At 45.3% G+C, this 15,592-nt stretch overlaps 1 protein-coding gene across 3 annotated transcripts in view; it reads right to left on the minus strand.

The window, feature by feature from the left end:
• Wdfy4 (WDFY family member 4) overlaps positions 1-15,592 on the minus strand; it is a 254,176-nt gene that overhangs the window by 110,999 nt on the left and 127,585 nt on the right. For all 3 annotated transcript variants that reach the window (XM_006976744.4, XM_076544367.1, XM_076544368.1), the window contains one exon: positions 14,869-15,005. In XM_006976744.4, the coding sequence (XP_006976806.1) occupies positions 14,869-15,005 (137 nt within the window). The remainder of the gene's footprint in view (positions 1-14,868; positions 15,006-15,592) is intronic.

Below are 15,592 nucleotides of genomic sequence, written 5' to 3' on the forward strand. Positions count from 1 at the left end.
CGTCCTTTCGTGTCCTGACCACTCTTTTCATTGCTGGTAATCTGTCCCAAGGATACCATCAGATATCAGCACAAGCACTCAGTTGGCTTTTTTTTTTTTTTTGGCAACCTATTTATAGAAGCAGAAAATGAAGCAATTTACATATCTCCACATAGAGGCATACAGTGTCCCCATCACAAAATACTATGCAGCCACAGCAGACTGTTTGCATAAAAGACTGTCACAGGTCTCCGCAGCAAAGGGCAGACTGCAGCTTCCTTTTGCCTCTCCTAACTGGATGCTCTACACAAGAGTTCACAGCAGCCTTAGTGTCAAAAAAAAAAAAAATTTAATGACATGGGACCAGGCTTCTACCATGTTGAGATTTTTTTAAAAAACAGGGATAGAAAAAAAATAGGCAATTACAATAATAATTAAAACAATAACAATTACATCCAGGTGAGAAAGAAAATGAAAACATAAATATAATATGCCAGGAATTAGTGCTCTTTGACCACAAGTTCTAGATCTCCCCTCTTGTATTTCTGTGGTATCGCCAGACTTCTTGCTAACTCTGGGCTGCTTAAGCTCTGCTTTAACCTGCTCATGAGCTAGAACATTCAAGACAGTGGCTGCTCTGGGGGCCAGTGTAACCAAGTGAGGCTAAGGCACTCTGAATCCCTGGCCAGTTTGCAATGCACAGGTAGTGTGAGTGAGAAATGAGCTGGCTAGTTTGGGCCAGTTGGATCTGAGAAGGCCTGTCACTGTGGCTAAACTGGACTTTTCCAGAGTAGTAGACACAGCGGAAATGATAGGATTGGTTAGAATGCAACTGTGACGAAACATTTGTGAGTATCGGAAATTTAGCTTGGTGGTTGACTCCATATTCATCAGTCGGGAAACACTGAGTACCAGCCCAGCAAAGCTCTACCCATACCAAACAATAACAATAAAAACATATTTGAGGGCAGGAAAAAAGACCAAGAGGGTTCCAGTGAAAGGAAGGCAAAGCCAGGTAAATACCATGAGCAGTATGTTAGAACAACTTGAGAAACAAGATATGCCACTTAATGGATCACAGCCCTGATTGTGAAGTAAATATGGATGAGTCCCTACTGAGATAAACAAAAGATTAAATAGATAAATAGATGGAGGAGAAAAGATAACCCTTCCTTGTTCACCCTTCAGGTGTGGCTCCCTTGTCCTGCATTTGAAAGGTGGGGTGGACTCAGTGGGATGAATCCCAGGGAACAAGCAAGGGAAGAAATAATCAAACGGCAGGAGAGGAGGCTGGCAGACACAGTCTCAGCAGTGTGACGAAGGTTGCCATCTGTGTGGTGACTTCACATGACTATCACACACCTGTAACATGATCTTACCGTACCTCTGTCTTCCTCCTTCCCAAACACCATGACCCAAGGAAAACAGCAAACAAATCAAATTTACAGACACTTTACTAAATGCCTGGCAGGTACTCCTCAAGCTATCAAAATCATAAAAACAGCAAAGGCTTTGTAAGAGCTGTCACCCAGGAGAGGAGGCCAATGAGGCATGACAACCACATGCCCTGTGGCTCCTCAGTGACCCTGGATTAATGGTAAAATGGAGAAACAAAGTGAAGCAGGAGTTCAATAGCAATGTCCCAGTGTCAGACTCTCGGCTTTGACAGATGGATACAGACAAACCATCTCTCCTTGCTGTCTCATGGGTAGAAAGAAGGGTGTTATGGCCACAGTTCATAGCATTCGGGACATGATTTCTGTCTGTCCTGTTGACAACTTCCACTTTCTCTGCTTCTCTGGCAATGAGAGTTATCAGCCTCACTGGTTGGTGCTGGGGGGGGGGGGGCTGTTCACAAGCAAAATGAAGGTTATTTGAACACAAGCACTGTGTTCCCCGGCAGTCTGTCTGATAGGTGATTGCCGAATTTAATAATAAGGAAATCATATAACCAAGATGGCTGCTCAGTAACTGCTGGGAAGCAGGTGTGTGCAGCTTGGGAGACAGCAGACCAAGGGGTGAGTTACACCCTGGGCAGGACAGAACGGGATGTGAAGGTCTTCATCCCATATACACCACCGCATATAGCAGTGTGGCATTTCAAACTTAGAAATTATTTATCTCTAGAATATTCCACCCAACATTTCCAGACCATGGGTAACTGGAACTACAAAGAGCAGAGCTGTGGATAAGGGGCATGGCTGTACCTCATCAGTTCCTGTATTTCACACCTTGCAAGAAAATCTGGTATAGCTACCTCAAAGTCTGAGTTCTTAGAGGAAACCTGGATGAGGGTAAATAATAGCAGCAATTAATAAGAAAGAAAAAATGTAAATGTAACATTTGCCCCATATGCTAACAAATCGCATGTCTGTCGGTGTGCCCTTAGACCCCAGCTGGCCACTGTGAAGAAGACGTGAAGGGGTTGAGTGACAGGGTAGCCCGGGCTCTGTGTCAGCCAGAGTTGTAGTTGAGGGTCTTTGGGGGGACTTCTGTTTGGATGACTTAGGCCAGGAGATTTTCTTTCTCCGTGTACCCAGATAATTGCACTTTTCTCTGCTGTGGAGGCTCAGCCCCTGGATCCTTAATAAATGTCAAGCAATACCAGAGTAATAATCATATTTCCAGCAATAATGACAAACAACTGGGGCCCAGAGTGGGTGAAGAGGGACCAGCTCACCACAGCGCAATTCATCTCTTGTTAAACTCACTCACATATTAATTTCTAAGATGAACAGTGGGTTCTAATTTGTCTTATTTTTGAACTGTGATGTTTTTATTAAATTCAATCGTCATGAGTACATGGAGAATGACTACTTGGAAAAAAACAGCAACACTCTAGTGCAGCAAAGAATGAAGACTTTAAAATTGCAAGAAGCAAGGTTTCTAAAGGAAGCCAACCCTCGCTTCTTCCTCAGGGTGTCAGGGCCTCTGTGTGGCTCCAGACCGTTGGGAAATGTCACTGGACTGGCCTTTCTCTAACAGCCTGTTCTCACTGTGTCTCTGAGGTCACACAAGTCTCCTCCTCAGAAAGGGACAGACATTTAAGAATTACAGGAAGGTACCCAAGTAAAAGATGAATATTAAGTCCTGCCTGAGAATTTGCAACTCAAGGAGACATGCTCTGAGGCTTAAGACACTGGTAGGGACTGAACTGTGTCCTAATCCCTGGTTCCTCAGAGTACCATATAAGAGGGATAGACACCAAGTGGAGAGAACAGGAAGCTCCTCAGAAAACCAAATCAATCTTCTGCTTTGTTATGATGGCCTGAGCTATGAGCATCCCTCATGCAAATACCAGAAGTGATTCAGATTTCATAGTTGGCAGATTTTGGAATATTTGCACATTCATGGTGAGATATACTGTGGATAATTTATTTATATAAATCACTAACTGATTTATGCTTCACGTGAACCATAGCCTCATGGACAAGTTGCTATGCTTTCAGAGACCCTGTGTTTGGGCTACAACCCCTCAAAGGGAGTCATGTGTGAAGTCCCCCACTTATGGAGCAATGTTGGTACTCAAGAAGTTTAGGACTGGGGACTTGGAATGCTTTAGTTATGGAGACCCAGTCTGTAACAGGTGTTTTCACTCCAAGTACCACCTGACATTGAAGCACCTGGATGATTCTGTTGACATTTCACAGAGAGGAAGAAAACAGGGGGCTGAAATTCATAGAGAACTTGCCTTCTTTAGGCTTACTGAGGACCCTTAGCCAAGGTTGCTTGTTGCTTCCACCCTCAGAATAGAATTTGGCTCTGAATTCTCAGGACAGCATGAACTGCTACCTGGGGCCCCAGGTGGAGCTTTCTGAGGGATGGACGGACGGACACACACATACACACACACACACACACACACACACACACACACACACACACACACACACACACACCTACCCATAGGAATTCACCGAAACTGTTCACCTGCCACTCTTGGGACCCACACCAGGGCTTACTAGTAGGTGCCCATTGTTGATCCACACCAGGTCTCCGAGTCACCTGGTCAGGAACCAGTTTCCTTCTCCCTTTGTCTAGGTACTCACAGGGGCAGCCATTGTGGGGAAAAGAATGTATAAGCAAGAGCCTCCCCTGAGCTGGGCCTTGTGCCTTAGAGCTTAGGGACTTAGAGCTAAGTCCCCAGAGCCTTAGAGATGAGCAGGGTGTAGTATTTTCCCAACATGCATTTGACACTCTTCTGAAAAGAGTAAATAAGACTGAGATGAAGCAGCCCAGGGTCATGGTCAGTCTAGACAAGATTTGGTGGGCTGTCTGAAGTGGCAGTGGGCTTTGAGGATGGGAAAGAGGATTGGCAATAGAAGGGGAAGGCTCTAAGTAGGACCTTCGAATGCCCAGGGGAGAGATGGAAGCAAGTGAGTTATTCCAACCAGGGGAGGGTCCAGCAGGAGCAAGGACCTGCGGGACTGAAGATGAGCTTGGAAATGTGGTAAAGAGCCAGCTGCACAGGAGTTCTCACCCAGCCGTTCTGGATCTGAGAATGTTCCAGACATCATGGGACCCGATGATGGTTGTTGGTCAGAGACAGGACAACCATTAGATATGATCTTTGAAAGGTCTCAGCAGGGGAGTGAAGGCAGGCTGGGGCAGGGCTCAGCTGCTAGGCAGGGTCCCTCTGCTGTGTTCTTCCTGTGTCTCTAATCTCAAGCCGAGGCCCCACATCTGGGTAGAAGCATCGTCAGTGGATGAGACATTAATGTGGGAACTTTCCAACCTCCCTGCACACAATAGTCTCCAGGAAGCTGGGCCCAAACCGAAGCTTGACTTAAGTCTTTATAGACTGCATACTTATGGTCCAACTCCTCAGAAACTAATTCTTCTATTACGTTTCCTAATCTCATTTCTTTATTGAATGCATCTTCATCTAAATGTTTCATAGATCATTTGGAGAGTGAGTCAAATTATAAATAAATACATAAAACTAGATATGCTACTTGAGTCATTCCAAACTGGCAGCTGGCCCATAGGCAGATGGTCATAATTAACTGTCACTCTGCATCTGGAAGGGCCACTATTTTCCCATGAATCTGCCTTCAGACCCTCTTTTTCCTTCAGGATTCAGGCTGAGTTCTTCCTAACCATGCTTAGCCTGGGTTTTCTTTTAAAAAACCCTCCTATCATGCCACAGTGATTTTTCCTACCTAAAAGGAGGGCCTCTACGGTCAGGGACCATGCTTTTTCTTTTTAATGTCCCCCAGCCTTAACCAAGGGCCTGCAGTGCAGTGGGAAGTCAGTGAGTGTGTACGGAATGCTGGAGGAAGGACTGATGGAAAAGAGCAGTGACCGCTACAGATGGATGGAGACAGACATGCAGACGCAGAAAGACTCACAGACAGTATGTCCCTCTCTGACCCCGGAGAACTTGGAATGATGCTTGGCATCTGGCTCCCGTCCCCCCTCTTCTGGTCTAAACCTCCATGTGATGTCTGGACTCAGCCAAAGGGGCCTGTCCATGTCCTCAACATACGAGATCTTTCTCATCCTCAACTTTGCCGCTGGCTCTTCGCTCTTATCCCATGGTCCCCTTCCTGAGAAGCCTTCTAGAACCCTCTAACAGACCATGCGTTTCTCTTTCGGTTACTTTATTCTATGCCAAGCTTCTTAACAGTTCGCTCCCTTTGGCGGTCAGTCTGTCTCCCCTCAGAGAGAAGGTGCCTGTCTCTTCTGCTCCACTGTTGCCAGTCAGGAGACCGAGTCTCTGACGTAAAGTCTATGAATCGAAATTGGTCCAACCCAAGCTTGGCCACTCCCATTGTTCCTTTAACTCAAGGCTCTCAGCCACCACCTTAATGCTCGGCTAGGGTAGTATAGGGTAAACTAGTACCCAGGGACGCTGGGGGCTCACGTTCGGCCCACTCAGGACCAGACCTGAAGGCTTTCTTACACTCTCCCCACACTGTCCTCTATGTTCAACTCCTCTCTTCTTTGTCAGGGCAACGAGCCGAGTTTTCACCCACCCCCATCAACAACGGCAAAGAGAAGACATTTCCCGAACTTCCCGTTCTGAGACTTTGAAAGACTTTTTTAATTAACCAAAATGGTTTCTCATAATAGATGGGTCCCAGGGCGAGAACGCGGCTGTAACTCACGCGACAGGCGCCCCAGCGGCCGGGCTGCTAGCGGGGCGCCTAGCGGGTTGTGAATGGCAGCAACGCCTCCGGAGGGCCCCAGCCTGATTCTCCACTCCACGGCCATCTGCCGTTCCATCATTTATATAGTTGGGGACACTTCTGTCTTTGGCAACAATAAAGCATTTTTTTTTTGCTTTGATGAATACATTTTAGTTTTTAAAATCTGAATTTACTGAAATCAATAAAAATGTATGTTGCCCCACTCCAAAATTCATGTCAAAAAATTGAAAGCATTTCCTGGGATGAGGTCACTTAGCCCCCAATGTAATTCCAGTGTTCATTCAGGCTATAAGGAAGTCCTTGTGCAAACATCAGAACCTCAGAGAGAGCACTAGGAAAGACTGTCCTTTCTAGGACCATATTCAGTTTTCAGAAGGATTTGAGCCAGAATTGTAAGACTAAATGATTTCAAGTGTTTTAATTTATAAAATCATAGTATATTGAGTACATAGTGTGTGTGTGTGTGTGTGTGTGTGTGTGTGTGTGTGTGTGTGTGTGTGTGTGTCTGACACTCGTCTGCTGTGATTTTTCTTATATGTTCTCTAACCAGGAAGGAAGTCATACTCCAAGGCCTGCTTCAATTAGGGAGTGTGAGATCCTTCCCTATAAATTTAGTGATGTCATTCCCACATTGCTAAATTCCACACGGTAGTGTTTATAGCATTCAAATATATCCTGAGTTGAGTTATAGATTTGAGCCTTAAGAGCTTTGAATTCTTATTGTTCCTTTGTGACAGCCACTGGGACAATTGGCTCGTCTATCTGATAAAATAATTCACTACAGAAGGCCAAGGAAAGAATCAGTAACTAACCAAGAGTGCCCTTCTTGTTAGCCTTTTCAGATTAGACACCTCTGCTTGGGTTGAAGATCTAAGCATTTTCCCCTGAGAACTTTCCCAAGGATGATTTAGAAATGAGACATCCTTCAGTATGCAGTGGTGATCCCAAGTAGAGAATGCACCACTGATTCACAGGACCCACATTGCCTCAGTGCCTGCCCTCTTGAATGGCTTTGCACTCTGGCCCCATCACCCCAAACAAACAACCTATTTTGTGTAGGGCTGAGTGATCAAAAGGATAGTCAAAGAGGTGACTTCCTGCAGACTTCACGGAGTACCATGTCAGTTATCCTGAGTAAAGATGAGACCAGACAAGGGTGAGTATGACTGACTATGAAAAAAACTGCAAGCAACTCTGATTAGGTAAACTATGTTAATACTGATTATTTAGTGAGTGAATTTTGTAAGCTTAATTTATGAATAAGACAGGCTATATTAAGAGACGTTTTAAGGATGAATCAAGAGGAAAATCATGATAAAGAAAGCTATATTGGGTAGGTAAGGTAGATGCTTGCTGCACATCAGACCCGCACTATCTGATTTTGGCTGCAGATTCCTTGGTCAGTTTTGGATCTTGCTGGCTAGTCAATGTCTACATAATGAATCAGTTAAGGGGAGTCCACTTTTAATGGATAAATGAGAGTAAGCCCTCCTTCATTAAGTGAATGGCAAGCACAGCATACCTCACAGCTTTCTGCAGAGCTCAGGGAGAAGTCAGGACATACACTGTAGATAGACTACCATCTCTTCTCTATGGAGCCCTTGTATGGATGCAGGTCAGAATACTAGACAGAGATGCTCTGCTCACCCTGACCAGCCACCTCATGGCCACTGTCATTCAATATGCATTTAATGAAACCATCAACACTAGAAAATCAGTCACTCTGTATTTCAACCATCAGGTATCTGTCTATACCCTCAGTAATGGGCAGTCAGTGGTACTGTGAGTTCTATTCACACCAGGCCATGACCAGTAAGACAGTCTCAGACCCCTGTGTTCTCTGCCTTCATCTGAAATCTACCTAAACCTGAAAGACCTGAATCCTGCATAACCACCTCTGGAGACATCATCCAAGAAGGGGCTGAAGTAGTTTGATAGCTGGGTTGATAGAGACCCAGACTCTACACTGGGAGGCAGATGGCTTCAACAGAACCCGCACAAAGATGCCAGAGAGGACATCGTATATGGGGCTGTCTGCTCTATTAGGAGACAGACATTTCAGAATCTGAGCTGGATTATCCCAATGATAAAAGCTTTGGGTCTTTGAATGAAGAGGCTTCTTTTGTGGGGAGCTTTTCCTCCAGCAGGTGTCTGGGGACAACCTGGTGCTACAGAGAGTTCTTAATCAAAGGATGAGACTGCTTTTAGTCCTCCTATGGGGTCTTCTCAGCCCTAATACTGCACCAGAAACAACAGGTTACCCAAAGAAAGCAGGAGAGCATAGACTTGGAAGCAGGGACCACTGGATCACATGATTGCTAAGTGCAGTTTCTCTTTCCTGGGTAGGTAGAGAACAGTTGTGTCCTGCTGTCTTCGAAACACTGGTTAGATTCCCCAAACATAACTGACAGAAAGGATGTATAAAAACAGGACAAAAAGATGGCTCAGATGTTAAGAGCATTTTCTGCTTATACAGAGGACCTGGGTTTGGTTCCCGGCACCAATATTGGGCAGCTAACAACCACCTGGAACTACAACTCCAGGGGATCTGATACCCTCTCCTGGCTTCCATGGTCTCCTGCACACTCAGGCTGTACTTACATACATATATGCACTCAGGCACATAAAATAAAATAAATAAATCTTTCAAAATGTTTGTCCTAAAATGTCTTTAAAAGGCCATCTTCGTTAGAGAATTTAAAATATGATTTATGCAAGAAAAGAATCAGTTGTGATTTCTTTTTTAACACGAAGAGTACAACCATAAGCAAATACTTTAAATAAAGTGATCAAACAAGAAAAAAAAAACCACAATGCACAGCAGCAAACCTGTCAGCTCAAAGCTGAGTGCCGTGGTCTTCCGTCCTTGCTGTAATTCAAACACGGAACGGCACAACGGCAAGCTCAATACTCACTGCTAATAGCAAAATGATTCTTTTTATTGAAGACGAAGAAAAAAATAAAAAACGATGTTGCTCTAAGCAGTTTTGAAATGAATATCTGATTCAAAACTTCCCCTGTGCATATAATTGCATGCTAATTTACATTTTAATTACTTCCTAAGAAATCAAAAGCATTTGTTGACGGTGGAACATAATGTCAACTTCACGGTGCACTGTTGGTGGATGCTTAATGAACTTAATTAGATAATTAGTGATGTTAATTATCCTTCTATTATGAAGATAAAGATGTCTCACAAATGATGTACTCAGTGAAGAAACATCATTAAAGGTATCAGTGTTTGCTTTTGTTCATTTATGCCTATTTTTCAAATTCCTGTAACCGGCTTATGATAAACGGTGACAAGTAAAACTTGCTTAAATTGAGGGAAGAGGGGAGGGGGCAGTCACTGCCTCCCTTCAGCCTGCTGTTAATCATCCCCAGAATTCTGGGTGCTGACACCATGATGGGACTGCTACTGTTGTTGACAAATGTCTGCTGTACCAAGCTACAGTTACACATACATAACAATGTTAGGGTAAGAAACTACAGGTACACATGCATAACAATGTTAGAGTAAGACAACCACATGTATGACATTGGTCTGTAAAATTATAACGGAACAGCGAGATTCCCACGGCCCAGTGGCATCGTAGCCATCCCAGCATCCTAGCACCACACCTGAGCTGCCGGTCTTTCAAAGCACAGAGCCCGCACATGCAAGCTCCTTGATGCTAGTCACAGGCACCTGTGTGACTACTGTGGCTTTCAAGCGCTATGTTTTTTGCAGTGGTGTGCTATCCTCCATTTCATGTAGACAATGCACTGAGCTACACCGGCCATGGTCTGCATGCAGTAGGCTGTTCATCTAAGAAAGGAGTCGGCATTTCAACACAGGGTGAGCATACTCTGTTGTCTGTTGGATCTGGGATATGCTTCTTCCACTCTTGTTCTTTCTGGGGAGCTCAAATTCCTACAGTCCCTCAGTTTTATCACAAGGTCCAGACCAGGACCTTTTATGCATTCATGTGTGTGCACGTGTGTGCACACGTGCATACACGCATACACGCGCGCGCGCGCACGCGCACACACACACATACACACACACACACACACACACATTTTGAAACTGTGCCCATGACCACTGGACAATTACCAAATACTGGTCTCACCCTCAAATGAATAAAAGCCTTCCATTTCTTTGTTCAAGAGAGCAGCCTGCCCACCTCTGGTCAGTTCTGAGTCCCTTTGGTTCAAGTCCCCATAAAGGAACTTTCCTTGGCCTGTTCATAAGGTGATTTGGTCTCCTATGCACTATCTCTGTACTAGGAGGTCCTGCCGTCTGGCCCATTACAATTAAGAAAACCCAGATCCCATTTACCAGTTCTTAGCAATAGAGTTTATAGCACTAAAATTTCAAGACACATTTTCCCCCAAAACATTTCTTTGTGGATGACTTTATTCCTTAACAGATAGCTCTTATGATTTTTTTCCCTCACAATCAAGACCTTCCTCAGAAGGTCTGGATGTTCAGGTTGTGAGTAGCTATTTCTGGTTTCCAGTATCCCACACATCTCTTGTCTCGTGGTCACAGTGTGGCTCTTCCGCATGCCAGTGAGAACATGTCACTAAGATCATCTCTCTCTCTCTAGACCCTCTGCACCTTCATTTTAGAAGTTCTTATGTATTTTAATTTTCTCCCAATTTTAGACTGCCTGCCCCAAAAACATCTCTAAAAGTCGTATTTGTGTCCTGTGAAAGTCCTTTCTTGCCCATAAACATTAAATTGCATTTGCCATATGTTTATGTAATAATATTCAGTGTGACAATCTTGTGGGCTTCAAGTGCTCTGAACTTTGGATTAGCTCTTCAGCATCTCTGCCGCCGGCTCTTTGCAACAGGACATCTGAGAACTCTGACTCACCTTGGTAACCGCCTTTTACTTCCTTAGCTCTTGCTCTCTATGCTATCACACACTTCTACTTCATTTCCAAGCCCATTTGAGCTGTCTTTGAAAATCTAACCGTTGGACTCTCATGATCAGAAATTTTGTAATCCAGGGAGCGAAGCCTGAGGCTTGCTCCAGAGGGCTTTCTCTCGCAAACATGGAGGGACCAAGGCATTGGACTAGAAGGTGTCAGTGTCACCAGCAGACTGCATTCCTTTCAGGCTCTGCTCAGCAAGAGCATCCTCAGCCCCTCATCAGGAGGGCACCGGCACAAACATGACAGCAAGGAGCCCGGACCCTTACACCCCCCAGTTCCGTGTCCTCGAGTTCTCTTCCACAATTACCTTTTAGTTCTAAGATTCCTTTAAGGAGAAGATACGTATGCATAAACATTTGAGCATGTAGGTGGAAAGTGGGAGTGGCAGGGAGGAAAAGGGGCTGAGGAGGAGTAGGAAAGTCTTGAAGTGATGGGTTGATACTAGAGACTCATTACTTTTGTTCCCTTTATTCCTGTGTTTGAAATTTTCCATGAAGAGGTGAGAAATAACGTGTTTAGAGTAGATGGTCACAAGTATCACTCCCTTTGCCAAAGACATTAGCAAGAGTGTTCCTTAATGGAGCTGCCACTGATTTTCTGGTTTGGGTCTGGATCTTGCCCTTGGCCATGGGTAAGGCTGCTCCATGGGAGTCAGTGTGTATGGTATATGATCAGGATGCAGCTGATAGGAGATGGGCTATGAGCGGCAGATCCATGGCCACCTTCTCACAGGAGTACCTTGCCCTAAGATATCCAAGGCCCCCGAGTATGGCTACTGATGGTATTCATGGAGATGCTGATGTAACTGGTATATGTGGGGATGGACAATCTTTAGAGGACCCTGGAGGCAGTTGGAGCAAAAATCAAATGTTCTTCTGGTCTTGGCAAGGCGGAAGTACAAGAGCTGCCCCTACACTTAGCTTTGGCATTTTAGCAACTCCAGAGAAAATGTCACACAGCCCCTCTTTCCCTCCATAAGGCCATTTCACCTTTCTACTGCGGTCTGAAAACAGCACCTACAAGGGTGAGCAACTGTGTGCAATGGAAATGTGGTAGACACAGGGCCAGCACTTGGTGGAGTGCCCTTCTCCACAAGCCCTCGGGCTGTGATGGGAGACTAGTCTCCATCCTCCGATGGGGCCAGTGGATGATGACACAGAGGCTGTGCATGGGTGTACAGTGTTGTGTGATTTCCCAGAGACGAGTCGGGAAGAAGTCCAGCTCACGCTCCACCCAACAAGACATGGGTTGGCGGGTGCATGTGTTCAGATGAGCTCCCACCTCAGAGACCCCCACAACCTCTGACCTTCATCTACCTCATTGCCAACAGATTCTTTTAAGCTTTACTCCTCCAACATCTCAGTCTTTCTCTCTTCTCAGTCATTTCTTCTGGCCATGGTGGGCTTCTGTCTTTACCGGTCCCAGCCTTGGATAAAGAATTTTCCTGTATTCTTTGATGTTGGATACTTCAACCACTGTTGCTATAGCCCTTTCCACCTAAACGGTGGGACACCTCCTGGACTCTCTCTTGCCTCAAGACCATCACCCATTACCTAACCTGCACATGAACGAGACCCCATCACACACCCCCATTCAACTTCGTACTTATGGATACATTGAGAAGCGTTATTTGTTCTTTATCTGGCACTAGTTCCTGTCTTGCCCCTGCCAGCACTCTTGGCCTTTTCCAGCCTGGCGGCTCTGACCTACGGCACCATCCAAGCCTCTCCCCTTCTTGCCTCCAACCTAAAGTAACCTCCCTTGCACCGGCCCCCCGTGTCTCCCACTGTCCAGACCCCTATTCTGTTTGCCAATTCCTTTCTTCCCAGGCATGTCAGTAGATGGTGATATGCTTTGCATTTTGGAATAACTTTAAATCTGTAGAATAACTGTGGAGACGATACAGAGCATCTCTGTCCCACTGGCCCTCACCTGACTTCCCATGATATAAACGAACATGTATGTCATGATAGGCCATCTGCCTCAGAAGGATGATGTTTGATTACTGTTGTGGTTTAAATACAAATTGCCCCCATGGGCTCATTGCATCAAGCACTGGTGGCATTATTTTAGGAGGTTTTAGAAACTTTGGGAGGTGAGGCTTATCTACCACACATTCTTGTCTACCACAGTGTTCTGCCTAAGCACATGGACCAAGTCACTATGTACTGAATCCTGGGAAACCACCAACCAAAACAAATCTTTCTTATGGCAGGTAGAAAGACAACTTCTCAGCCTGTTCTGAAATAAGAGCGTCTGAAATCAAGTGGGTGAGAAAGCAACATCCTCTGCTATGGAGAAAAATGACTGACTACAGTATCACCCAAGATTCTCCAAGCAGACAGTGGACATGGTAAAACATCTTTCAAAGCACCCTGAGCTGGCTTTTGTAAACCCAAGAAGAGCCCAAGTCCCCAGTCCCATCCAACTCTTAAGGCCTTCACCATGCCGGCAACGATAACGTCACAATTTTATCCCAGAAGGAACCGTGATGGGGCCAGGGGAAATGGGGAAAAAATAACACCTATCAAAATAAGTGACATCAATCAAATCAGCCTTGACTCCAAGTTCAGCTTCCCTGTCAGGAAGAACGCGTACTCTCCTGAAGAGGAAAAGAGGGAAGAGAAATGATGAAGCCCACCTCATATGCCTCACTCCCAGGAACAATTTATCAGTGCTATAGAGCTGTCAGCCCTGACATGATAAGGAATAACATCGAATGACTAATGCTTCCTCCAGTACCAACTCCTTTAATTACAAGCCTCTTCTTTCCAGAAGAGAGACAGAAGATGCGAAAACACCAATTTCATGCACTCGTGCCTGAATAATGTCTCCATGCTGCTTTTTCCAGATGGCGACCTCCTCACTGGAGGGACTAATGATGTGGGCATATTTAGGGAAAAACCAATAACGGAGTCTTTAACCTTCAACAACAAAAAGCGTGTTATACAAAATGTTCCTTGGGATACATTAGAAAATATCAATTACATTGCTCACTGAGGTGTAATCAGCTGTAATAATCAAAATTAATTTTTAAAAATAATTAAACAGACCCCAGGGCAAATAGTTGATGCTCTTATCTTATGACATCACAGTGTACATATGTACCTGAGAACTGTGCCTTCTGGTAACGACAAAGGCAGCTCGTGTAGATGAGTGATGGATGTGGGGTGTGAAGGCTGCTGAGTTTCAATGCACTGTGAAATGGGGAGCCTTCTACTCCCTCCTTCCAGAACCTTCTAAGCCCATTCTTTAGTATCCTCACCTGTGGCTGGTTCTGTGCCCATTCCAGCTGGGTGACCAGTGTAGGGAAGTCTAGTTGATTTTAAAAATTGAAACATGAGGCCGGGCGGTGGTGGCGCACGCCTTTAATCCCAGCACTCGGGAGGCAGAGGCAGGCGGATCTTTGTGAGTTCGAGGCCAGCCTGGGCTACCAAGTGAGTTCCAGGAAAGGCGCAAAGCTACACAGAGAAACCCTGTCTCGGAAAAAACCAAAAAAAAAAAAAAAAAAAAAAAAATTGAAACATGTTCACCTTGTTTCAAAATGAATTTGTTGTTTTGTTTTTATGTAGGTGTTCCAAGAATACCTGTTTCTGGTACTTAAGAGTAACCCAGATAGATCCATTTCCAATTAATGCCAGCCCTAGACCTGGCTTTTCTATACATGGCCACAACTGGGAAGCCACATGCACACCCTCAAACACTGAGAGATCGTGGGATTTAATTACAAGTGGCAGGCAGCAGAGTGGAAACACCACAGCTGGGTTTTGAGATGCCTGAGATGTCTCCCGGGACAAGGCTTCTAGGCTCACCTCTGCTCTGCACTCAGGGTCCTTCACTGGCCGCCCTGGCATCAGTCTCATGGCCGAGGACAGACTCCCACTCCACGAAGTCACTTTGCTGTGGTATGTGACATTTGAGCGACTGGCCAGTGACTTCTTCTCAGATGCTGTGAGAGGAAACAGAAAGATTTCAGAGCTGGAGTTGAAAGGAAGAGCACACATCAGTTCCAGAGCTGGCTTGGCTGTCAAAGGGGCCTCTAGGGCCGGGATGCTGCATGCCTTCTGCAAAGAGAAGCAGCCCACGCATGGGAGCACACTGCCGTCTTCTGATGTTCCTTCCGCTAAGAAACATATGTGGCTTGTTGGCGTCTATTGAAACATAAGAACACATGGTGATCTCCCAGGGTTACTAAGCCTCGGTCTTCTCACAATATAAAATGGGGGTGGAAGAATCCAGATCCACTGGGTGTCATGAGGGTGGCCTAAAATAGCATGCTTAAAGGGCCTGGAACATTTGAAGGGTTTAGTACATACATGCTAGGCAAAGAGGGCTTCAAAGTCAATCTCAGCACTGCATCCCTCTCTATCTGCACGGGGAGATGTGTCTTATTTGGTTGCACTTCTCTTTGGCGTACAATCTGATATTGTGACTGCAAATTATATGTGCACATATTGCTACAGCTTGAGCGTGCTCCCTCCAAAATTCATGTTGAAATATCATCCCCACTGTGATGTTAGGGAAGTGGTAAAGTCA

This window comes from Peromyscus maniculatus, chromosome 9 (assembly GCF_049852395.1).
Source record: "Peromyscus maniculatus bairdii isolate BWxNUB_F1_BW_parent chromosome 9, HU_Pman_BW_mat_3.1, whole genome shotgun sequence".
NCBI lineage: Eukaryota > Metazoa > Chordata > Mammalia > Rodentia > Cricetidae > Peromyscus > Peromyscus maniculatus.